Source organism: Rhinolophus ferrumequinum, chromosome 13 (assembly GCF_004115265.2).
Source record: "Rhinolophus ferrumequinum isolate MPI-CBG mRhiFer1 chromosome 13, mRhiFer1_v1.p, whole genome shotgun sequence".
Lineage (NCBI taxonomy): Eukaryota > Metazoa > Chordata > Mammalia > Chiroptera > Rhinolophidae > Rhinolophus > Rhinolophus ferrumequinum.
In genome coordinates, this window is record NC_046296.1 from 52,330,315 (window position 1) to 52,356,509 (window position 26,195).

General features: G+C 50.5%; 1 protein-coding gene across 1 annotated transcript in view; it reads right to left on the bottom strand.

The window, feature by feature from the left end:
* Positions 1-26,195, bottom strand: part of PLB1 (phospholipase B1) — a 138,815-nt gene that overhangs the window by 6,759 nt on the left and 105,861 nt on the right. The window contains 17 exon segments of the mRNA XM_033125525.1: positions 1,125-1,220; positions 1,746-1,850; positions 2,819-2,900; positions 4,171-4,265; positions 4,774-4,839; positions 6,316-6,396; positions 7,727-7,778; positions 11,313-11,412; positions 11,630-11,673; positions 11,939-12,006; positions 13,693-13,751; positions 14,274-14,334; positions 17,457-17,522; positions 23,546-23,617; positions 24,164-24,259; positions 25,334-25,438; positions 26,106-26,187. Coding sequence (XP_032981416.1) covers positions 1,125-1,220; positions 1,746-1,850; positions 2,819-2,900; positions 4,171-4,265; positions 4,774-4,839; positions 6,316-6,396; positions 7,727-7,778; positions 11,313-11,412; positions 11,630-11,673; positions 11,939-12,006; positions 13,693-13,751; positions 14,274-14,334; positions 17,457-17,522; positions 23,546-23,617; positions 24,164-24,259; positions 25,334-25,438; positions 26,106-26,187 — 1,330 coding nt within the window.

Sequence of the window (26,195 nt, forward strand, 5' to 3'; positions counted from 1 at the left end):
AGGTTGCATGACTCAGCCACTGAAGGACCAACTGGACTTTAAAACAAAAACCTACAAAAGAAATGAGTTATACAGTGCCCACATGGATTTAAAAAATTACTGTGGAGGTTGGGTGGGAGGGAACTGAAATTCAGAGTCCTGGGCTGACAGGGTGTGATGGAAGATTTAGGAGCAGGCGGAATGTGATGTCAGCAGGAGGAAAACACCAGAAAAACAAAAGTAGAGGAAGACTGAGTCTGCAATTAAGAAGGCCTCAGGCTAAAACCTGCTTACAAGCTGTTCTGAGAAGAACAGGTTGCTAGAGAGGGAGGTGGTGGTGTAGCTAAGGAGAAAGTCAATATTGTGACCTATTGGATGAGTTGACAGGTGTGGGAATATTTGCACAGTGGTGGTTGTCAGAGACAGCGGACCTGAAACTGCAGTGAAAGGAGCAGGAGTATAGACTTGAGTCTCCCTGGGCGATATCAGGGAGCATGCAGATTGGGGATTGGGTTACCCAGTGAGCCTAGATCAAAGAAGCCAGTGGCTTGGAAAAGCATTTCATTTGCTCTGTGCAGAAGGATATAGTCGAGCTCTATGCAAATGTAGCTGACGGTCCCATAGTGAGAGGCCAGGGGTCACTGGGCTGTATGTTCATGGTATACAGTCCCCTTTACCACCTTCAGAAAGGATGAGACTAGGTGGCAGCCTGGGAAAACAATCTGGGTGGCTCTTTTCTTTTTGCTGTTCAAAGAAATAATAGTTGGGAATCGGTTGAGACTGGAGCAATGGGGCTGACATTTGTTGAATATTAATTATGGTGCTGGGTGCTGTTCACACATCTCAAATTTCTGAGATCTGTGTCGTTTTCATTGTTTTTACAGATGGCCAGAGAGACATCATTTGCCCAAGGTCACACGGGAAGCTGTTATTTTCATCCAGTCTATCTGATTACCAAGTTATCCCGCCACAGTCCTGGGGCATTACTGAAAGAATCAGATCTGTCAGGACAAATAAGGTGCGCTGCCCTGTTGAGCTTTGGGGAGAAAGGAGCGATGTCAGCCAGTAGGTTTTTGTTGTGGGAAACAGTCAACCTCCAGGGGTTGCCCACTGTGATCCAAACCCACTAGGCCCTCAGCACTCACCATATTGTTCCAGAGTGCTATGGCCAGCTCAGCTTGACCACGTGCGGAGAAGTGCAAACAGTCCTCGGAGAAGAAGGTGAGGTCAGCGCCCCCTCTCTGTGACCAAAGACAAGGGGATTATCTTCCGGGGACAAGCTCGCTGCTACCTGGCCCCCCACCCAGCAGGTGCTCTGGGCATTTCTTCTCTCCTCCTTGCAACTCTGCTGCCAACTAGCTCAGATATTGATGGAGAAATTCCACAATTTGAATTTTTATCTTTTAAATAAACATGAATTATAGCTACCCACAATTCATCCATTTTCCTTCAGCATCCCTGCCTAAATAATTGAAAAAGAGTAATCATATTTTTAGGAAGCTTTCCATTCTAGCTCAATTCAGCAAATAGCAGGGCTATGCCCGGGGAGCTTGGTCAATGTTGATTTTCTCCTTTTCTTTCCAAGTACATCGAGGTTCTAATCATACTCCAAAAAAGGGTAGAGGGGAAGAGGAAAAGCAGACAAAACCACCCGTTGGGAGTCCTTTTGGAGGGAGAGGGTAAAAAAAAGCCCATGTAGAGAAGGAAATACATCACCTAAGATACAACCTCTACACGTGTGCTTCCCAGAAATGCCTGCAGCTTACCTCGTTCAGGGGGACGAGGGTGTTTCGGAAGAAAGGCTGCACGACCACCGTGAAATCCTCACGCTGCAGGTATTGGTGCCAGTAGGAGAACTTGGAGACACCACTCTGGGAATGGAGAGAGAGGCAGTTCAACCATCCTGGCAAGGCTGGACAGACAGGTTCTAGTCCTGCTGCCTGGGGCTGGTGGTGAGGGGGGCCAACCTGCCCTGGACAAAGGTGACTTAACGGGCCTGCTCAGGTGTGCACGCACGCATCCATTGCGTCTGCACCCACGCAGGACCACCACCTAGGTCCACTCTGATGTCTCTGTAAGGCTGGGTCTGAGCCGCTGACCAGACTCATGGGCCAAAGGCTTCCCCTGTTCTCACGGCACGGAGAGGTGAATGAGAACACTGGCTCCAGTTCAAATCTAGCTCAGATGGGGAGCATTTCAACATCAGCTCCCCAAATGCCTGTGAACTTGAGGGCCGAGTGTTCAAAGTCTTTGGATTTATTAAGTGCCAAAATGTGGACTCCAAAAGGGATAGACAAGATGTGCTTATCCTCAAGGAGCTTAGTGTCTATCTGGGAAAATGAGACAAGATAAAACAAACAAACAAAAAACCTTGAAAACCATGTAGTGCTTTAGGGTCAGTGAAGTGTAGGGTGAGGTTTAGTTAGGGGAAGTGGAGAGAAGAAACGCCGTGTTCGTGAGATGGATACACTGCAGAAAGGCTCAGGGTGGGCAGGTCAAGGGAGAGGACAGTAAGTGGGGGAGGGCCAAGCCTTAAGTTCTTAAGGAGGGAGAGAGACCAACAGTCGGTGTAATTACCCCTCCCTCTTCTGGGTGGGGGAGGGAGCCACCTGGGAGCTGACCTGGGGCTGTGAGTTCTCCCAGCTTCCCTCTGAAACCACCGCTCCCCCCACCAGCCCTGGTTTCAACTCGCCTGGATAAATCTTTCAGGGTCCATGATCTGCCTTTAGGGAATGGCCTTGCTCTCAGGAAAACCCTGCTGAATACTTGACCTTGAATCCTTGCTCTGGAGTAAAGGGTTCTCTCACTTGGGCCAGGACTAGAAAGGGGGCAGAATTACCTGGAAGTTCCAGTTCACTTTCTTCAGTTCTTGCATCTCCAGGAAGTTCTCCTGGGAGCGTTTAAAGCAAGTACAGTTGCTCCTGTAAGATAAGGAGTCCTGTGGAGAAGCTCCCTGGGGGCAGCCTGGCTCTGCACCCCTGGGAAGGCCACTACCCACAGGGTCCTGGACGCGGTACTGCCTCACATGGGAAGGTGGTAACACACAGGTGCCCCCCCAGCACAGACTTGCTGACTCAGGGACCCAGGTCTCAGAACCAACAGTCAGGGTCATGAGGCCCAGGGCGTGCTTGTTGAGAGAAAAGGTGGAAGAGTTGGCGCCCTATGCCCACGCTGCTTGTGGACAGGCTGCTCACTCCCTGTGCTGCCTGACGGCTCCATCCCAAGGCTGTCGCTCCTGGCGTTTCTCTAAGGAAGGACCAGCTGTGGAGGGGGCTGCAGTTTGGGGGAGCTGGGGAGGGCCAACCAGCTTGAGATACCCTGACAAGGTGGAATAGAAGATCAGAAACCTCTGGAGGAGCCCGTCATACCGCCCAGCCACTGGCCGCTCCACACGGGGGCCAGGTTCCGAGCAAGGAGGGGAACCAGCTGGTTACCTTCCCAGCAAATCCATGTGACCCCAGATAGGACCCCTCAATGCCCTATAAAATCTCCTCCCCCAAAGCAAAACTCTGGGCAACCCTCTGGCCTCAGAGGATGGCAACTTCCTGCCAGGGTTGCAGCTGAGCTTTAAATCAATTCAAATCAACCCCAACAGAAATTCTCGTCTTGCACATTATTACGTTAGCTCCAAGCCTGGCTTTCAAGGACATTATAAAAGCCACTATTTCCCGGGAGTCTGCCCCACTGGGCCAGGCACTTTACATGCATTTCCTCTAGACCTCACATCTACTTTGCAAGAAGATTTTACAGGTGAGGAGTAGAAGGCCCAGAGAGGGTTAGGTGGTTTGCGCAAGGTTCCACAGCTCCTAAAAGGGCAGAACCAGGATTTGAGGCCAGATCTAGCTGTCTGGAAAGCTCATTGCCCTGTGCTGCCTCTCTAACATGGGACCGCTCACTGGAGTTGGAGTTTGGAAAGGTAGACAATGTCAGGGGGCGTTAAGGATCATTTGGTCTTTCTGTCTCACGTTACAGAAAAGCAAACTGGGGTCCAGAGAAATGAAGTGACTTGGATACAGTAGGCTTTCGATAACGTAGAGGCAATTCCAAATGGTTTTCCAAGCCCCTGGCTAATTGCTGATGTTGCCCTCTGGCCAGAACGGTCTGCTCTGTCTTGAACGGTCTGGTCTTTGGCATCTGTGAGCCCTGTTCTCCCCAGGGGCCCGCCCCCTGGGACCGTGACAGTGTACTTACTGAGCTGCCAGTGGCGTGCCACATTTCCCACCGTGGCCCTGGTGCAGGCCTGCCAGCTCCATGACCTCCACCACGTTGATGAACGCCCTCGGAAGCTGAGGAGAGCAGAGGGAGGGGCTTCGTTAGTCTGCAGGGAGTTGTAGGGACGGGCACTAGATACGGCTGGGAGGAGCCTAGGGGCCCGTCTACCTCTCAACTTCCCCCTCCCACATTTTACAGGTGAAGAAACCAAGGCCCAGCAAGGGGACGTGACTTGTATTATCTCACTGCATCTTCTTTATTGGCCCCACATGCTAGATTAGGAAACAGACGTCACTTGCTCGAAGTCACATTGCTAGTAAGCCAGAGCACCTGGCTGCAAGCAAGGCCACCTGGCTGCAGAGGCCTGCTCTTTGCTGCCAAACAGCACAGTCTCATCCAGTTAGAATTCCCCCCTCAGAGGAGCTTGGCCTCCGCCTCCTCCCATCCTGAGGTCTGCTCAGCGTGCATCTCACAGAACACACCTGGCTTGAATGCACCCTGGGAGCAGCCCCAGGGAGAGAACAGGCAGGCAGGTTGCTGGCAGGAAATGGGACCCAGGAACACGCCTCTGCGCTTTCCTACCTCCTCGTAGAAGATGTCCAGGGCCTGCTGGACGTGCCGAACATACTCCTCGGCTGAGTGGGCCTTCTGTGAAGAAAGAAGGGGGTTCTGTTCAGGCCCAGGGTTTTCCTCAAGAGGAGGAGAGATGCCCAGCATAGGAGAGCCCTGGGGTGCTGGCAGAGTGGGGACACAGGGGCTTTGATGGCACTGGATGGGCTGGGCAGCCCAACCCTTGTTGCTGGTGAACAGTGTCTTTTGTAAGAAATCATCCCCCGACCCCTACTAGACACCAAGAACAATCCCCACCCCACCCGCTCCCTGGTAACTCAACTGAAGAAGTGCAGGGCCCTGCCACTTCCCCAGTCCCATCTGTCACCAGCCTCAACCTTCTCCAACCACCACGATGCCCCTGATGGCCGTGCTTTCTTTCCTGTGGACTTGGCCATGCTGGCCCCCTGGCAGCCCCCCGAGTTCCTACTATCCCTTGTGACTCAGCTCCGGGGTCTCCCCTGACCGATCTCCTGACTGATTAGAGGCTGATTTAGCCCCTTCCTGTGCCTGGTGGCTTCAGGTCCTCTTCACAAAATTGCTCTCAGGAGTATAAGCTTATTTGCATAAGGGACAGGTATTCGGGGGCGAGTAGAGGCATTTTCCTATACCAAGTGTCCACAGGTGGCTGTGGCGTCCCTTCTGGCTCCCTGGACCCCACTGAGTCTAGGACACAATGACATTTAAATTCCCATAGGATTGGGTCACTTCTGCCTCTAGAGTCTGGGCAGTAAGGGAGAGAACGGAGGGGAAGAGGCCTGCAAGAATGAACCCCTGTGTGCGGGAGGGAATTCTTATCACCCCTTCGGTGGTTGTCTTTCTGACCCACAAGGAATGATAGATTCCCTCTCCCCCAGCCTGTGCCTGTCAAGCATCCCACCACAGCCTCTGAGTTATGGCAGCTGCCTTTTTCTGGCCAAATAAAACACAAGACGTTCTCAACTTAGAACGAGATGTATTCCAAACGTTACAACTTCCCAAAGTTTTTAAGTCTGGACTTATTTCCCCACAGAACAAGGTTGGGTTCCCAGGCCAGCGACTGAGGTTGGTTCACTCGTGATGTCCCTGCAGGGCAGCAAACCATCCTATTGGGACGGGTTCCCAAAAGGAGCCAACCCCGTTTATCCAACCCCACTGACCCCATTGATCCAGCCTCCTCCTGCACAGCCTACACCCACCACACAAACCACCAAAATGCAGGAGCAGGAGCTGCAAGCAGGTATGGGGCGGGGCCCGCTGGTTACCCACTGGACACCAGAGACCAGTATTTGTGTGCATGTGAGAGGCCGCCCATCAGCAGCGCCTGAAGAGTGGGTGCACCTAGATACTTCTGGAATTGGGGAACCAGGCAGCTGCTCTCCCAGGGGCCTCTCCGCAGTGGGAAGGGCCAGGGGCTGTCTGGGCAGACTCAGGTGCCTGGGAGAGCCTGAGGGAGCTCAGTGCCCTGGGCACAGACGATGGCATTGGTCAGCAGCCCCCTTCCCAGGTCCCCGACGGCGCTGGTCAGGGCCCTACCGGATTCTCGCAGTAATGACACAAGTCGTTGCTCCCAACGAAGAGTGTGATCAGCTTCCAGTCTTTCTCCAGGTCGATTTCCTGAGGGGACAGAAGATCCTCAGGTAGGGCTTGTTGAGGGGCACATGCAGGTGGTCCTCACAGGACAGACAGCCCCCCAAGCGCCTCTCGCCCTCTCTATGTCACAATGGAGACAAGCTGCCAAGGGGAGGCTCCCTCACCTTAGTGCTGGGGCGGGGGGGGAGAGAGAACATGCTTGTGTGTGTGTGTGTGTGTGAGTGTGTGTGTGTGTGAGTGTGTGTGAGTGTGTGTGTGTGTGAGTGTGTGTGTGTGTGTGTGAGTGTGTGTGTGTGTGTGTGTGAGTGTGTGTGAGTGTGTGTGTGTGAGTGTGTGTGTGTGTGTGAGTGTGTGAGTGTGTGTGTGTGTGAGTGTGTGTGTGTGAGTGTGTGTGTGTGTGAGTGTGAGAGAGTGTGTGTGTGTGTGTGTGAGTGTGTGTGTGTGTGTGAGTGTGAGAGTGTGTGTGTGTGTGTGTGAGTGTGTGTGTGTGTGTGAGTGTGAGAGTGTGTGTGTGTGTGTGTGAGTGTGTGTGTGTGTGAGTGTGTGTGTGTGTGAGTGTGTGTGTGTGTGTGTGTGTGTGTGTCTGCTCACACGTTGACGAGGACTACTTTCCCTTGAAATCCTCTTCAGGAAGCTACAGTGCCATATAAAGTACAGTGCATTAACACACCCCTGAAACCTGATCTGAAGGTCTTCAAAGGAACTGAGGGCAAAAGATGCAGCCAGAAGCAAAAGCCCAGAGCTGCCTTTTGGGGGAGCTCCTCAGGTCTGGGACCAGGGATCCTCCTGGAGGGAGAGCCCAGGGCAGGCTGAGAGGTGGGCTGGGGGTTGGGTGGCCCTCCCAGGGGCCTGCTTTCCACTCAGCCACCACCATAATAGGAGTCCTGCCAGGAGCTGAATTCCAAGGCATAAACACAGAGCTTCAAAAAAAAGCACTAGTGAGAAGGTTCAGAGGGGCCGGGTGAGCGGGAAGGAGGAAGGATTGGAATGAAAAGCCTATTTTTAGAATCCAGCATTTACATAATAGGGCTCTGCAAAGCCAACTCTGGGTAAAGTGGGGAGCTGCCAGCAGCCAAGGCCAAGACCAAGGCCAGTGATCTCCAGCTCTCTGCTCCATCTCTCCCTCCTGCAGCCGGCCCCCCGGGTGGGGGTGTCAGAACTGAGGCCGAAGTGGAAGTGGGCAGCAAAGAGGGCACCTCTGTGGTAAGGCCTGCTTCCTGTGGCTCACTTGGCCCCTCTTAAAGACAAGCCAAGAGCAGGGGCTCAGTGGTACAGAGGGGACTCTTTGGGCTGCTGCACCCACCCCAGCTGGAGACCCAGCGCCTTTCAGGGTAGCCCAGGGTCCTGTACTCACAGGGCTGTTTTTCATTCGGTCCACCAGGTCCCGGGCCTGGGTCGGCATGTCCCTGCAGGAGAAGAGAAGGGGACATTAGAACTGGCTCAGAAGCAAGCACTCAAGCTATAGGAGTTTGGCCTGGCAAGGATGTGTTTCAGGAAGACAAATGTTATATAAAGTCCATTCCTCCAGGATGTATTGAAAGGCTTGATTCTCAAGAAATCTCAACCTGGTAACAATCAAAGATGTGCCATGGACCTGGAGCCACATGGATCCAGACCCTGCCAGGGGCTAATCTTTCTACAGGCCTGTCCAATTTGGCCCCTTGGGGGTGGGATCTACTCAACCTTCCTGGCAGGGATGTTCCCTTATATTCATCCAGCTCTTTCATTGCAAGCTGAGACTGTTCACTTCTTATTCGGCTGCCTGTTTTAAAAATAACCTTTTGTACGTTTGAAAAAGAAGTCATCGCCCTAAATTATCCCTCAGCTTTCTCCCTTCTGGCTTCACGACTCCTTTAACCTTTACTTCTGAGTCCCCTCTCTGTTCCTTTAACCCTTGATATTTCTTCTCTAATTACTTTGTTATTTCCATACCATTCTCCATCTCCCCATCCCTCCCCATCCCCAACAAAACAAGACGGGGGAGACAAAATGGACAGGATTCGCTCTCCCTTCATCTTCCAGATGTCAGGCATGAACAAGGAAATGAATGCTCTGGATGAGAGCCGTATGTCAGTGGAGTACGACTCAGCAATAAAGAGGAATGGATCACTGACGCACATGACAACACAGATGAATCTTAAAATAATTGTGCTGGGTGAAAGGTTAGACAAGAAAGGAGCGCATAGTCTGGGATGCCATTTATGTAAAATTCTAGAAAATTAAGACTAACCTATAGTGTCAGAAAGCAGGTCAGTGGTTGCCTAGAGTGGGGCAGAGACAAAGGAGCCGGAGGGAGAGATTACAGTGGGGTACATGGACATTTTGGGGGTGGTGGATGTGTTTCTTGTGTGGATTGCAGTGACGGTTTCATGGGTATATGCATATATAAAACTTATCAAGTGTAGAGTGTATCGTATGTTCGTTAAAGCTGTGTTTTTTTTAAAAGACATGTATATGAGAAGTTATGTCAGCAAAGGGATACCGCCAGCAGAGGCTTCCTTGGAAGAAGTCATAGAAGCAGTCCCTGGTACAGGATGGCCATTTTACATCTCTGCCTGCCCACCATGAGCTGGGCACATGGCCAAGCTCACGTGGCACCATCCCTACCCTTTTCATTTATACATCCAGCTCACACCCCATACACTACTGTTATGGATGGATGGGTGTATCAGAAGCCTGTAAAGAAAGCCTGTCCTGGTTAAAGGTGACCACAGAGGTGAAGTGCTGATAACTTTTTAATCAAGACGTGACTAGAGGAATTCATGGGTGATGAGCTCTCATGAGCACTAAGGAAATGAGGAAAGCCCACGTCCTCCCCTCTTCTCAGCCATGCTCTTCCCACCTGCAAGCTCAGAACAAGTCCTGCCTACCTCCCCCGTGAGCCTCCTCTCTGAGCTCAGTTCTCCACACCTCCTCCATTTCCTTTTCTATGCTGGTGCAACGAACCCTGCTCTGGGAGTTATGGGACCGGGGTTCTTCTTTCAGCTCTGCTATAAACTTGCAGGGTGACCCTGCCCAAGTTACTGAATCCTTTTTCATCTTTTAAACGAAGAGATGGGACTAGATGGTTTCCAGGGTCCCTTCTGAGTCTGCATCTGTACTTGGATTGCCCAGTCTGCACTCTACACGTTCCTGTTGGTTGTATTCTGAAGTACAAAGTCATGTCTGTCTGCAACGTTCACATACCCAACACTGTTCCCCCCAAAGAAAGTTATTTGTTTACTCTCTTTAACTAGTCAGCAAATTCTTTGTAGGTAGAGAGCTTACCTTTGGATTCTTTGGTATCTTTTAGTAACCATCTCCCGGTTCTGCCCTTGGCAGGTGTTCAATAAATTCTTGCTCATTGGTTGACGGTAGGGAAGTTAGACGTTGAATGAAATGTTGAAACTAAATATCCTAATAATGGCAAACTTTTTTTGCATGCAGATTATATACTGTACTAAATACTTTCTGCGGATTATTACCTCATTTAATCCTTATAACAACCCTGAGAAGTAGGTACTATTATTATCCCCATTTATAGATGATGAAACTAAGATTCAGAGACGCTAAGTGACACAGCCAGCAAGTGTGGGAGCTGGGATCTGGACACAGATGGTCTGACCCCAGGCCCCGTGATCTCAGTTGCTCTGTTGAAGTACTCATCTTTCCTTATCCACACCATACTAAGTGACAGAATGCAGACAAAGGAGAGACAGAACAATTCTCCAACCTTGCTTACTTATCTCCTTTCCCCTACTCTTGCTTACTCTCCTTTCCCCTAACACGGGACACAGAGACACTAAGGAGAAGCTGCACGGCTCGGCTACTTCCCCTGCCAATGATTTGTTCTGGTGGAGGCACCAAGCAGCAGTAAAATAGAAAAGTCAGTAAAAGAAGTGAAAGGGAAAAGGGGGAAGGGGCTTGAATGTTAACAGATTGAGGCGTCACCTCCTAGTTAATGAAGCCTGGGAGGTAGAATAATAATAAAACGAGGATGAGATGATGAGGATGATGGCAATGGTGATAACAGCGGTTAGATGCTGACATTATGGCCCCACGAAGCCCAGCTTTTTGCAGAAAAAATAAGTTCTTCCTGCTTATGACGTTGAGGAACTGACATGCTTCCTGTGGCTCAGACTCAAACCAATCTGGGGCCCTCCCAACCGCCGTCTGAAAGGAACGTTCCCTATAAACAGAATGAGTCAAGCCAGTGTCGTTTCCTTGGTGATCTGAGTGCACCAATTCTGCTACAAAGCAAATACCCGGTACGCTCTGTGCAGAAAAATCAATGAACTCTGTCAGGCATTTCAGCTTTAATTATCTGGGTTGTTGTCAACCACAGAAATCTGAGTGAAAACAAACAACTGCCATGCTTTTTCAGGGGGGCCCTGAATATCTAAGTCCTTGCTGTCAAAATAACAGCTTTTTAAAGTCAAGGACTGGAGGTTCCGAGGCAAGGTGGGGAGAGGAAGGGTGGCTGCCCCTGGGGTCACGCACTGAGTTCCCGAGGTGCTGAGAAGTGCCCTGAACATTTGACCTGAACCTCCGCTGGGCAGGGAGGTCAGCTGGAGTCAGCAGAACGGCGGGGCGGGGAGCTTCCTGTCAAGCCACCAAGTGCTTCCTCCTGCTGCCCCGAGTGTAGTAACAGCACAGTGGGCAGAACAAAGGCCCGCATTCAGCCTGGTCTGATCCTGGCTCCTCTGATAACTTGCTCTGATAACCATGGACCATTCAGGAAACTTTCTAAGCCTCAGTATCCTCATGCTAGTATCCATCTCGAAGGGCACGAGGATTGCATGAGTTAATCCACCTGAGGGGTGATCTCAGGGCCAGGCACACAGAAGTACTCCGTGCATGGCAGCTATTTAGGACTGCCCATCTGGGGCCAGGCTCCCAGACACCACCCTGAGCTCCCAGGCTTGCCCTCTGCTCTCCCTCCTCCACCCATGCCTACTCACCGAGCTCTGGCCCCTTCCATTGCTACATTCAGGCCTGCCGTCTCCTCCTCTGTGCCGGTGGAGAACCCAAGGATACGAGGGTTGAACTTCTTCAGAATGTCTTTTAAAGGGGAGGAAGCAGACAGCGCAGGTGAGACGGAGGTGAACATGCAGTGATGGGGCACAGGTGGGGGGCAGGGCTGTTCTAGGCCTGTCCAGGGCCGGCTGACTTCTCTCCTCGCACATAACCTTCTCTGCCCTTGCTCAGGGGGAAGGCCCTGGCCTCAGTGAGGGTTGTTAGGGTCGTACTGATGGTGCTTCTCTGTGTTGCTACTTACTGGGCAGTGTGGTGTGGGTCTCCAAAATGCCATCCCCTCCAATGCTGGGGAAGAGAAACACATTTGTCAAAATCCCCCGACCGGCTGCTCCACATACTCCATATTTCTGAGTCAGAACCAGAGAGTCTGCATCTGGTGCATGATTCCCATCACCCTTAGGACTAACACGGGCATCAGTGGGTCTCCTTGCATCTCAGAGCCAGGTGATGGAAACTGGCCTCGCCTCTGGAGGAATGACAGGGAAGCACACCACTCGTGCCTCTTTGGGGGGAGCATCATCAATAGAAAATAAGCAGAGAACAGCCTCACCTCCAGGAGAGTCCCCGCCAGGACATGAGTATGTCACTGGAGTTGCTTGGGCGGGCTCCCACCGCTGCCTGTGAAAGGTAAAGAGAAGGCTGCAGACCTGGGCTGGGCCCAGGTGCAGGCCAAGGGCCCTTCCTCCTGTGTAGCAGCCATGACCTGGATTTACCTTCTCTGAAAATGGTACCAGCTTTTCTCCAGGCCACTGAGTCTCTGAGTCATCCTGACTCCCCAGTCCTCTACACAGAGAGAGTAACCAAGTCCTGGAAAAACCAAGATTCTTCCTTTCTAACCTCTCTAGCTCCCATTTTTTCCCTTTCTTTGCCAGATGAGAGGTGAAACACTCGTCTCCTTGCCATAAACAACTGTCTGGCCTCCTATCTGACCCCCCAGTCTCCAGTTCCCTTCTCCCCAGGTTGTCCACCTGCTCTTCTGAGCACATCTCTTTTTAAATACCTCCCCGAATCTGACCTTTCAAATGGGTCTCCCTTACCCACAGGGCCAAAGCCAACCCCCTTCACCAATGTTCTGAGCTCTCTGTAACTTGGTTTCCCCTTTCCTTCCCTCATTCACCACACCCTCCTTTTCTGTCCACACAAGCCTTTAGGTCTAAGCATATTGATCCGAAGTATGAAGGCCTTGGACCAGCCTGCCCCAGTACCGCCCACTCCAACCCTTCCAGAATGTTGAACACAGAAGGGTTCGAAATGCTAAACTGCCTCCTGTCCAGCCCTGAAATTTTGAATTCAATCTCTAAGACTTTTGTCAGTTTCTACGTTCTCTATAAAGCCTATCTTAAAAAAAGAGAGAAATTCTTTGAAACTTACAAAAATAACACATATTCACCATAACTAATGAAATGATACAAAGATTTCTAAACATTAAAAATCTACCCCCCACTTGACTAATCTTGCCCCCTGCCACAGGTTCTCCATCCCCTCCTCGTTCCTTACCCACACATACACACCACCAGAGCTAATCAATGGTAAAGAGCCTGGTGTACCTCCTTCTATAACGTTCTCCACGTTCATCCCAACATTCAAACACATTCACACACATATGGGGAAGTTGTTTGTTTTTACAGAAATGAATACCTGATTTAAAAAGTCCTGTATGTCATCTATATGACTGTGTAGCTCCTCCTGTGTAAGTTTCTTGTTTTCCCAGCTGGACAAGTTTCTTGAGAGGTACAACTATGTATGCCTTATACTTCTTTCCCCTCAGAATCGCTAGCAGAGTGTCTTGCACACAGCGATAGCTAAATAGTTGGCTAATATGATTCACTTAGCGAAACCGCGCTGTGTGCAGGAACTGGGTTCTCTCTGCCCCAAAGAACTCAGCTTTAAATGGGGTGAGGAGGTGCTGAATAACGTGTGGGTGAGACCCACCACTCTATGAGTCAGGAAGATGGAGAGGAGTTCCTTGATAAAGGCAGGATAACTTGGATGAGTACCGTAACACAGAGACGAAATGCTTGGGGACAGTGGGGAAAAGGGGGTGGACTGCATCTACCTGGGGATAGAGGGGAGGTCTTATGGAAGAGGTGGTGTTTGGGTGGGACTGTAGAAGGGTAGAGGGCAGGGCATTCTAGATTGCCTGGTGATGTCTTGTGGCCGCCTGGCTGTGTTTCAGTGCCTGAGATAGGTATGTTCTCCATAGTGTCCGCTACAAGCTGAATGCAGAGCTGGTGCAGAGGGACAGCTAATTCTGCACAGGACTTGGCTGATGCCCGTGCCTGGCACAGCTCAGTCAGTACTTACAGTCAGTGCATCACCCAGGGCAGCTACCACCTTGATGTCTGCTGGTCGGAGCTCATGAACTAGGATAGATAGGCAAAAAGATGGAAGGTCAGGGGGAGGGCTCCCTTTAAAAGTAGAAACTTGACTAGGAGTCCGAGATTCTGTTCTAGTCCCACAGGTCTCTATTACACTTATTTCCAGACTAGAGCTTTAGCAAATTTGCCCTTTGCGTCCACTCAGAGCAACCAAGGCACTGAAGGCAATGAGCTTGATGGCTATTGTCCATTCTGAGCGAAGCCCGATTCATACTGGAGTGGTCCAGGTAAGTTCCAGCTGCAGGAGTTATGAGCATCGGCAGAGAGGACCCCAATCCCTGACTTCACTGGGCAGGGAGGACTGAGGGGCTGCCACTGGGACTAAGTGGAGATGAGAAGTGTGATCAATGGTTGCAGGGCACCTTTTCACGGGCTGCCCCAGTCTAGGTCTGCATTGCATGGGAATCAGCGAGGCCTGCTCAAGGCTCCAAGGTGTGTTTATAGGGTCTCCCACCACCCACACTTAGCAAGGCCCTTAACTGAAGGATGGAATGATGTTTCACTCACCCGAGGTGGGAACACTGTCGGAAGGATTCCACTCCATACACAGGAAGTCACTGCCCCAGTTCTAAATCAAGAGGTGGAAAGACCCAATGTCCAACACTCATTGTACAGGAGCTTAGCTTCAGCCCAAGAAGCACTAGCTAAGGAATTTTCCACAGAGGCTAGAATTGTCACTGTAAGGGATCGTATGAGCGCAAGATCTGTTAGTTGTAGATGGAGTGGAGGGAAATTAGAGAGGAGAAAATGGGGTCTGCCTACCCCTATGCACAAAACACATAATGTGTGGGCGTGCACGTGCACACCCACACACTCTTTCCTGTCTCAACTTATCTGCACCCTTAAATGAAGCCAGCGGGGACCAAAGCAGGGGACAAACAGTGAGGTCAGGCCCCAGGGGGTCTCCCAGAGGAACACAGATTTGGATGCCTAATAAGAGATGACAGATTACAGATGAGTTTTGCTGTTGTTTAACATTAAGCTAATGCACACTTATTACAATTCTAGGGCTGAAACAACAATTAGAATATTTTTAGGAAAAGAACATAACATTTTTACAACTGCAAAGTTCCTGGTTTTCGCATATCTTCTCTGTACCTATGTATATCCTTTTTCACATTTAACTGAGTAGCTGACCACTTCCTTGGATGTGTACAAATTAATGCCAATAACCTTTCGTCAAATCCCCTTGTCTCTGGAATACAGAGCACCTTTTCCAGGTGTTGGAGGAACGGATGTAGTGGGAGGCAGAGGGCACAGAAACAACCAGTGCCAGCAGGTTGGGGGAGAAACAGTCTTTTGCTCAGAGTCCCAAACATCTGCATATGCCCAGGAGAGCTGGAGAGACAAGCCCAGTGCTGAGCGCACAGTAGGGCTCCACATACAGGCACTGACTGGTTGGCTGATTCCCCGGGGATGTGCCTGCCAGAGGCCTTGGAGGCTTATATCATCGGTTATAAGATGATGAGGAAGATAAGCCTGTTGAAACACTCCTGTCACGAGGGACCAAAAATGAAAACTTCTCTTAAATATTATTTGCTTAATCTGATATAATTTAGTTTATTCCAAGGGATTCCTCAATTTATCACACTAATGGATTCCTTCTTCTGTCCGGATGTTCTACTGAAATCAAGAACATCCATGCTTGTATACCGATGATAAACATCGGGGAAAATGCAATTAAAAAAAAAAAAGTTCTATAGCCGTGAGCACTTTAGAAATATATCACGTAGCCGGGGAGCCAGAGACAAGTAGGTTCCATGCAGATAAACGGATACAGGTTGGACTTCGGTCACAAGGGAGAACCACACGCCACATCCTACACCAGCCACCCAAATGCCATGGGGGTCTTGCTAAATGTAGATTCTAATTCAGGAGACTAGGGTGGTGCCCAGGACTGCATTTCTAACAAGTTCCCAGGTAATGTTGATGTTGCCTGTCTGTGCTCCTTTAAACAGCAAGATACTAAAAAACCGAAACAAAACAAAAACACCCCACCACCCTGTACTGAGTTTCTAAATCTTCCAGCAGCAGAAGCAAAGATACATGAGACTGTAAGATCCCAGAGGGCAGGCCCAGACCCACTTGGCTCACCTTGTGTCCCCAGCACTTAGCACAGTGCCTGCTCCATTTAGACATCCAATAACTAAATGTTAGATAAACAAATGCCTCATTGACAAGACAGAGCTGACATTCAATTATAATGAGTTTTGGTCAGTGGTTTGCCTAGGACAAGGTTCCCTTGGCTTACGTGAGCCTGAGAGAATCCAGAGAGGCTGGATGGTGGCATTAGCTCAGCCATGAAGCTGTCATGGCTGGGACCCCAGAACTTAGAATGTAACATTTCTTCAATTATTTCCTATAGGTTAGTCTCAGTGCTTCAGTTGGCCTGTAAAGGGTCCTTCCTCAATCACTCCTGGTGCTCCCAATCCATTTTCCACACTAGTCAGGAAGATCTTTTATAAAGGTGACCCAGATGATGTCACCTTCTCCTAGAACCTCCAGTGGCTTCCCACCTGAAGTCCAGCCGTCCTACTTCAGGATGCAGATTCTGTGCCCTTCACCTAACAACCTCTCTGATCTCACCAGCACTCTCCACATCATTCACACGCCCACAGCCCTCTGACCTTTTCCTCTTCCTTCAATACACCCAACTCGGCTCCAGTTTTGAAACTTTGTGTTCCCTGGTCCTGCCTGGGACTCTGGCTCTTCAGACAGCTGGTGTCTCTTCATCACGTATGTCCTAGCTCAAATCTTTCCTCCTCAGAAAGGACTGGCCTGGCCTGCCCAGCTCAGTGGGACTTGCCACTCTTCCCTTCCTTGCACCATCACACTTTCTTGCATCACCTTTCTCACAGCTGTTATCACTATCTGAAATGATTGTGTTTAGTTTCTTATTGAATGCTTCCTTTAGTAGAGTGTAAGCTCCAGGAGAGGTGGGATCCATCTGTCTGGTCTTCTGCTCTATCTCCTGGAACAGCGCTTGTCACATAGTAGGTGCTAAGTATGGAATGACCTCTAACTCTCCAAGGGCAAGACCACGTCTGATACTTCTCTGAGTTCCCTCCAGCTCCTAACACAAGACTGGACATGCCATAGGTGCTCTACTGAATCTGGTGGTTGAACTCCTGTCCTGGTGGCCAACAGATCTGGTCTGGACCAGGTTTGTCCTGTAAACCTGGAGTAGCAGTCCTGAGAGCCATGGGCCCTGAGTCCTTTGGAGTTCTTCAGAGCCAGTATGATGGACTTGAACCAAACAAGCCTTGGGGACACCTGGATATGTGTCAGTTTCCTAATGGAAAAAACCCCTGGAATTGCGATTCTTTCTACCCAGCTCCCACCTTACAGGAAGTCAAGGGTGCATCATACCTACTATCTTCCCTTCATCCCTTCTGGAAATGTTGAGCTACCTAATCAGAAATGCTGTTTGTACAAAGGTCAAAGAAAACTGATCCATGGGTACTTTCTTTTGTTGGTTGCTGACATCAGCTAAGCACGTGTTAGGACATGTTAGGACAATATGGGGACTTTGTAGTTCAGGAGACTTTTTTCTTTATATTCCAAATTCCAGGATGTAAGACAGGTACATTTCTGCTTACGCTAACCCTCTGAAACCCGCATCCCACCCCGAGTCACTGGCAGGTGGAAATGGTTTTTCCCTGAGAGAGGCAGACGTGTATCAAGGGTTACCTCAATGGCTGGCTTGGTGGGGTATGTATAGTTGCTGTTCCGGAAGGTTCTCAGAAAAGGTTCGTTCTAAGAGAGAAAAGAAACCACAGGGAGAGATTATCTGACATCATTGAAGTTTGCTTAAGAAAGATAATAACAAATAATCTTGTCTTCTAGGTTTATTTAACATGATTTTTCTGCACTCAAACAGAAAGAACTGTATAAATGCCATTTCCTTCATCCCCCAGAGGGTTTTACATATCAGCTTTGGCAAGGGATGCACAACGGAAGGTCTAAAAAGGGTTCCATGTGTGTTCTACGCTTTCATTTTCACCCTAGCACCTCAACATCTCCCCAGTGATCACAATGATCTATTTTCTTTCCTTTGTAATTTCTCTGGCAAGAGAGTCACATTAGAGCATTTTTTTTTTCCTAAAAAGTGTTATGGTTATCAACATATTTTAATATATCCCCCCCCCCTTGAACTATGTGTCTTACCCCCTTCAGGTTGACTTCATTTATTTTGGTCATTTTTTTTTTTTCTCAAGACACCTCTTCATTCCCTACTCATCTATCTATTTCACAATTGGTTTTCACACAAGCCCAGTCAAGGGTCCAAGTCTATTCAGCTGCAGGTGATGGGTTCATCAAGAAGGAAGAAGGACTAGGCAAAGGAGAAACGGGAAAAACAAGGTAATAAGGAAATGTAAAAAGGATAGTGAAGCAAGAACCAGTCAGTAAGACAGAGATCAGGAAATACCAAGTGGCCCAGGCTGTCCACTCTTTCACTAGATGCAGTCAGTGGAGTAGGAGGGCCATGGTCTGAACTTTTGGGAATAAAATGGGAATAAGAAGAAAGAACCAAAATGTTGGAGAAGAGGTCATTGGAGATCAATTCCAGGGGTTGAAAACTGACTGCCCACAGGCGGAACCCTTCCAGGAGACGTTTTGCTTTGTTCTGCTTTATTTTGGCTTGAATGGTGTTAACAAAGGAGGAGGAGGAGAAGGGGGAGAGAAGAAGAATCTGAACGCTTTCCGAAGCCCGGCGTGGTCTCCTCCGTTCTGGCCCTCCCACTTCCTCTCGCCTCCTGCGTGATCCCATTCACACCATCAGGTGGGTTGCTGGTCTCATAGCTGAGTTTGCAACCCCTGAAAGCCTCCCCGTTACAGATGAGGAGCAGCTGAGGCCCACAGCGGGGAAGGGACCTGTTCCAGGTAGAGAGCAAGCCGTGAGTGCAGAGCTGGGGCCTGGCCTGGCCGGCCGTCCTGACCAGGAATGTCCTGCTTCCGTTCCTCACACTGGGGTCAGGCCAACAAAAGACTCCGTTGGCCAGACGGAGAGGGACTGAGCAGTCACCTCTGCGACAGTACAAGGCAGAAAAGAGGGCTTCCATTGGCATGTCACCACGGCGAATTAGGTTTGTCTCTAACAAATGTTATTTAGCATCCCCTAAGCATGCACCATCAGATGAGGGCAATCTGGGAGCATTCTAGAAATAACTGACCCACGTTTGTTGAGCCCCCAAGTGTTCAGAGCACTGTTCTAGGTGCTAGGATGAGGGCAGGATACAAAGAGGCATATGACCCAGGCAGGCGGAAAGCATGAGAAGTAACAGGCTGGCAGTGAAGCATCAAAGATAGTGTGGCCAGTAAGCGCTGTGATTGCTGAGGAATGGCTGCAAGATCTGGGGATGTATGGTCCTCAAAGATGAGATGCAGTGCGGGGGGGGGGGTCAATAATTAATATTCTCCCCTTCCCCACTGCTCCAAGGCAGCCCTGCCCGGGCGTAGGCCAGCACAGGAAGAACCAGAGGGCAGAGGTGCACCCTGCCCTTTGGGGAGTGCTGAAAGTCAAACTGGACAGTCTGACTGGTCTCATGATCCAAGGGTTGAGGGAGGAGCCAGAGAGGGGAGACCGAGTCAAAGAGGCTAGAGGTCAGGGAGACACTGGACTGTGCTGAAGAGGGAGGCCAGAGTGGGAACAGTAAGAACAGGTCCAGGGCAGTGGCAGACATGTGGCGTGGGGTGCCCAGGGCTTGTTTTATTGACCATAGGCTGTGTGGTGTGTGCGCGTGAGTCAGACGGGTTTAAAGGCCCGGAGTTGAGCGGACTGTGTGGAGGAGGGGTTCCACTTAGTGTGACCGGCTCTCGTAGGCTCCGTTTCTAATACTCGTCATTGGAAAGTGAAGCCCATTAAATGCCAGCACAAGGAAGCTTGTGCAAAGACAGTGCGGCCTGCCTGGGATGGGACAGAGCTGGACGGCCGCCCACTGTGAGTCAGCAACATGAGTCAGTGGCTTGGGAAAAGGTCGTGTTCCTCTTGGCTGTGTTACGAGGTGTAAAGTTCCACAGTGAAAGAGCGCTGGGTTTTCTTTTCTTTTTTTCCTGTTCTGTGCTCAGACCGAACTGGAGTGCACAGGCAGGTCTGGGCACCAACGTAAAGAGAGGCTGTGTTCCAAGGAGACATACCTGCTACATGAGACAGGGTTTGGAAGGCTTGTCTGCGATACACGGTTGAGAGAACTGAGGAGAAGCCTCAGGGAAGCATGGCAGTGGCGGCAGGAGGACTTACTGTGTTTCCCTGAAAATCAGATCTGACTGGAAAATAAGCCCTGGCATGAATTTTCAGGATGACATCCCCAGAACATAAGCCCTAATGCGTCTTTTGGAGCGAAAATTAATATAAGAGCTGGTCTTATTTTCGGGGAAACACGGTAACAGTACTACATGGAATACTCTCTGACATTTCTGACTGCATCCCATCCCATCCCATGCCAACCTATCCCGTCCCACCCCATTCCATACATGCTGGTTCATGACCTACTAGGGCCCAGTAACTAGGCTGTCAGTGGGCAGCCACGTGGCAGTCTGGAAAGCACTGCCCTGAGAGTGTGGATGTTTAAGCAGAGGCTGTGGTGATGCCTTGGGAGGGACGTGGTAGAGTAATTCAGTTATTCTAGGAGAGATGACATAAACGGGACGTGCAGGCCTTCCCCACTGAGATCCTACACACAGCTCTCTATTATTTTATGATGGAGACGTAGGACCAGAGAGGGATCTGAACTGGGATGGTGGCAATGGGAATGGAAGGGGAGGAAGGCCGAGTGGCGCCAGCAAGCATCCTATCAGATAGGGTTCCTGCCTGATGGTTCATGTCTGCAGAATGGCAAAACCCACCATAACGGTGACAGAAATAGGAAAGTCCTAAGGATCGGAGAATCTGGGAAGACAAATATTTAGTTCTGATTTTGATACTCCTCACTCAAACATTATTTTCTGAATGAACGGGTTTGTTGAGTTTGAGGTGATGAAGTCGGGGCAGGAGTCAGAGGTTTAGAAGTCCAAAGCATTCAAAAGATAATGGTGTGTCCCATTTGTAATTCCAAACAGAAACACTGCTAAACAATAAGTACATATAGGGGAATCCAACAAAACTCTGCTTTTTCCAGGATAAAAGATGGGATGAAATGTCACTTGGAATTATTTCGGTTTCTGTCTTTCTCTGCCTCTCTGTCTGTCCCTCCTCTTTCCATCTCTTTGGTTCCCCTCCTTTGTTGATACCCTGACCATACGAGTACATTTAAGCTGCCTTCTGGGTAACCTTACACCCTATAGGGCATCCAGGGGGAAAACAGCTCTTATGGGTTAGAAATACAGAGGTGGAGTTTGGGGAAGAAATAAGAAATGAAGACAGATTGGGGAGTCCCATGCAAAGAAATTTATCAGGAAACCCTGGAAATGGACAAATCTCGGAGTCAGGGGATGGGGCAGGAGAGAAAAGAGAATAGGGCTGAGACATGAAAGTTGGAGAATGTCCACATTTTTGAGGCTGGAAGAAGGAACAGGGTCATTAAAGGAAACGAGAAGGGGCAGCAACTAGCAAAACAGAACAACGGAGGTACTTTCGCATCCAGGAAACAAACAGAGGAGGTGGTTAACTTTGTCAGATGCTTAGAGAAGGTAGATGAATAAGAGCTGAAAAAGGACTGTGCTGGTCTTTCAGCTGCTTCCTTCAAAGCCTGAGGAGCCACTGCCGGTGGCCCTGGGCAGAGAGGCGAGGAAGGCAGGAAGGGGACTAGTCACAATGCACAGAGCAGCTATTCAAAAGTTGACTATAAAATCATTGGTCCAACCTGAAAGTCTAACAGAAATCCATGGAGTGCTATTAAATGGCCAACCTGTCTGGGCAGAATGCACTTGCAGTTGACTGGGGCCGGGGAGGAGCCAGGAGGAGGCTGAGAAAGCTCCCCAGTGCTCACATACATCTCGGCCCTCTCCTCCCCGCTGGGTCCTGCCCGTTGCCTCTATGTTTAGACACAGCTAGCACTAAAATATGTGCTTCCTGGCCCCTGTCAGCTAACATTGAAATGCTGGTGGACTTTTATATAGCTCTAAGGCACACGGGAGGGAGCAGATGGACCTGAGGAACACAGAATGCTACTTTGCCTGGTGCAGTGAAATTGGGTTAGCCAACAGATGGAGCTTTTGGGAATGGGCTCTGGGGTTGCCTAGCAACCGCTTCTCCCAGGCGGGGCTTTTAAGGTTCCAGGAGGCTGGATTTGCTCTCCCCTGCTCCTGATGGCTCAGGCAGGCTCTGTCCAGAAGGAGGAGCAAACCCCACTGAGTGTGCTGGTGGAGTGGCACCGTTTCCAGGCTCCTTGCCTGATCTGGGGCAAAGCGTGGCACAGGTCACCTTGAGTCCTGTGGTAACAGGGCTCTTCCTGACCCAGTGCCTAGGCTCCAACCTGGTACTTAATAAATGTTGGTGGGGAGGAAGAGCAAATGATGCTCCCTGAAACGGGTTATTACTGTTATTATTTAACGGAAGGTTGACTCGGCAGATTAGAGAGGGTTTTCTATGGCCGATGCTCAGTGTGTGGATGTGGGTTGTACAAATATTGAAACACTTGCCTCCTGCACGGTTTACAGCCTCTGCTCTGAGTCTTCAAATGCCCACACTATGGAGGGTGCCTGGTCCCGCCCCTCCCACCTCTTGGGCATGCTCAGGATCTTGCAATGAAACCATTTACACCGGGCACAGTACGAGCCCGCTAGGCCCTTGCCCCAGACTTTTGCAGCATCTGGCGTTTGGACTGGAAGCATCCGTGGGGCACTGATTATTACACCATTTGATCGTCTCCTTTGCTCCAATCACCAGACCCAGGAACCGAGCCCTCTGCTGCCACTGCCCTCACTTCCACCTCACCCCCGTTTCCCACCACTCTGGTTGTCCCGATGAGACTGATGGCACCCAAGGCTCAGCCTGGGCCGCAGACTGGGGTGAGGAAGGTAGCAGACAGGGCACATGTGTCCTGGCAGGGTTGCCACCTTCTCTAGAGCCCTGGTAGACACAGGAGGGAGCTGCAGGGCCATTCCCTGCTCCGCCAGGAGGATGGGAGCCAGCTGACCCAGGAGGGAAACCCAGCCTCCCAGACTGGGTCAGGCCCTTCTGCTTTTATTGCTGCTGAGGGCTGTCAGCCCTAGGCCTTATTTGGTTAAAAAGCCGTAAGACGTGACCTAGAAAAGGGAGCTGAAGGCAGTGGGAACATGAACCTACCCTCACCCCTAGAGTTGAAATCAAGTTGAACGACTTGCATTTTCCTCCTTAAAAGGAGCTGAAGCCTCGCTGGAGCCCTCCAAGGCCACTCCTACTTGCCTCCCCTCCACATAGCTCCTGGGCTCTCCTCTTTGACCCTAAGCCTGCTGGAAACTCCCGTTCGGGCTCTACCCCCGGCTGGCTTCTTGCTAGGCCTCAACCTGCAGTCCAGCTTTCCCGTCTGCTCCACATGCCACTGCTAAAACAAGCCTTCTTGCCATCCTTCTGGCTTCTTGCCTCCCCCTCTCAAGAATTATCTCTCTCACCCTGATCTTTTACATCCGCTGGGGTCTCAGTCCTCCTCTCCCACCTGCATCGCCCATTCCCCCCAAATAAGTGCTTCTGTACCCTCCTCTCCCCTTTCTATTCATTCTTTCCATCCTCCAAAGTCCATCTGCTCCCAGTCAAGGGGCAAGATGGGCAACAAAAAAGCTGTGTTGGAGAATGAAATAGGAAGGGCAAGGTCAGAGCTCTAGGTTTCTGGAGAGGAAGAAGGCAGATCATTCGTTATTACCTGAGTGGGACAGGAGAGGGGTATATCTGCTTTCATGTCCAGGGTATCTGTTTTCCTTCCTAGTGGTTCAAGCTGGTTGGGGGAGAAAAGAGACATGGATGTATTCATTTGTTTCCACTGATGTGAACACTCGCTGGACGCATCCTGCAGTGGGAAAGCTCTGAACTTGATTTCTGGGAATTTGGCTTCCACTCCTGGCTCTGCCAGTTGCCAGCTGTGGGATACTGGGCAAGTCTCTCAGCTTCTCTAGGATTCAGCTTCCTCATAAACTTATAATACTCTAGCAGGGCTGTGGACAAGCTTTAATGAGACAACATGGCTTAAACTGGCTAGCACAGTGCCGGCACATAGAAAATGTTGAATAAATGTGAAGGTTCTGCCTTGCATTCATGCAAAGAGTCCCTCAACAGAGTTCAAAGCACAGAGGAGAAGGTACAGTAGCTCCTGGGATCTTCAGGACTCCATATTTTCACACTCCAGACTTCTACACATCTGCCAGCCACTACTCCTCTATACTCTGCTGGCAAAAAGAGACCAAGAACAAGCTACATTCTATGGGGCGGGTGCTTTGCTCTACACTAGAACCCCAGAGACCCAGGGGCACCCCACTTATTTTACCATATTGACCCAAAGGGCTCTGGAGAGCTGAGAGTGGAATTTCTGACTTGGGTGGATGCAGTCTGGGGCGAAGAAGGACATATCCAGTTGTCCATCCTGGAGGAGAGAAACATACTTCAAGATCCTATTGGTGCAGATGGCGGAGAAAGCCACAGGTGATTGGCCTGACCTTGAGATTGACCCCTCAATGCCCTCCTCCCCTGGGGGTGCTCCAAGCCCTTGGCCTTCCACAAGGCCTTCTCATATCAAGAGGGGGATCAGAGCAATCCCACAGATCAATAGCCTGGGGTGGCCCCAAATCCCCATCCTCCTTTCTGTCCCTCAAGTCCCCCTTATTTAATTAAAAAAGTGCCATATTTGTTTGTAGGCACATTTGTATGATCCCCTAGCCCCGACCATGGTTGGGGAAATGAGGTCTAGTCCCTAAGGAAGTCTGGGCCAGCCAGCTGGGAAAAGCTACTTCCCAGCCTTTGACCAGCTGGTCCCAGAGGTCTTGGGGGGAAGAATAGGGCAGGCCTACACAATGCCAATTCCAGGGCAGCATGCCACCCTCCTCTCTCAAGGCACTCAGGGTTGCTCGAAGCTCCCTTCAGTTAGGTGAGGCCCTTAGGAAGGACACCCAGGTAGACAGAACCAAGTCCCCACCGTGGTCCACTCACAGAGCTCTTCTGCTCATAGTGGGAGTGTCAGCGGAGAGCATAACCAGGGCGGAACTGAATATCCAGTGCCCTCTTTTATGGCTGCAGTGTCACAAGTGTGGCAGAAAGTGAATATTCTGGAGCTGGACACTTTCAAATCTTGCCTCTCTGTCCCATATTTCCTATGATTTTAAGAAGGCTACTACTTCACATCTCTGAGCCTCCGTTACATGGGGATGATAAAACTCACCTCAAAAGGTAGTTGTGAAGATTTTATGTATGGCAAGCACAATGCTTGGCACATAGTAGGTCTCAATAAAATGGAAGCTACTCCCCACTGAGAACATCCTACACAGGCTGCCTCTGGAAATGCAGCTCAGCTGTTCAAGGGGGTTGCACCCACCAGACCAGCACCCAGAAAGTTGCCTGTGTCTTTCCCATTTTATTCACAGTGTCATGGAAGCATGTGACATTTCTGCTCTGAATTTCCTCTTCCCTCCAGAAGCCCCACTGCGGGGGGCAGGGAGCATACCTCCAGGATGGGGAGCCGGGTATTGTGGAAGAAGGGCTGCAGCACCACAGAGAAGTCCTCCCGCGTGTCATAGCGGCCTGACTCCACCAGCTCGCGCATGCTGCTCTGAGGACACATGCATAGGTGCCTTCAGCACAGGCTCTTGGTGGCCTGAGAGCCCAAGGGGGCAAGGGTGGGCAGAATCCCTGTCCCCATCTCCGTAGGGATGGGGGTGCTAACTCAGCCCTTCCCTTGAGAACACAAAAACACTCGATTGCAAAGCTCTTTCCAGAAAATTAGAAATAGGTTAGGCCATCGTTTTGTTTTGCTTTGAAGTGAACTACAAGCTCTGAAGGGCCCGGCAGGAAGTCCCACAGGAATACAAACCTGGGAAGAGTCACCAGGGAGCCTCCAGCCTTGGGACCTGCAGTCTCCCTACTGGTGGTCTGCCCGTTGAGGGGTAGGGGCAGCTGGGGCCCCCAGGGTGCAGAGAAAGGAAAGGCAGTCCATGGGGCATCCAGGGTTACTGGCCTCCTCAGGCCAACTGTTGGGGTTAAGCCACCATGGGCAGCTGGGCCATGAGGGCTTTGCAACCTGAGTTCCTTTGGGATGACTCCAACCGGGGGACTGAGACACCTGAGCCAGGTAGGGCAGAGGGAAGGGCCCGGATGGTGAAGACCTCCTTCAAACCGTGAACTCTTCCCTCCCCTGTGTGCCTCCCCTAGGGCGCTCTGGGCTGGTGTATTAATCAAGTAGGGAGAGAACACACCAATGGTGATATTCTTGGTCTCACCTGGTAGGCTCTGGTGATGTCCTCCAATCTGGCCAGCTCTTGGGAGCTCTCCCGAGGGGTCAGGATGCAGTTACACAAAATGCTGCATGA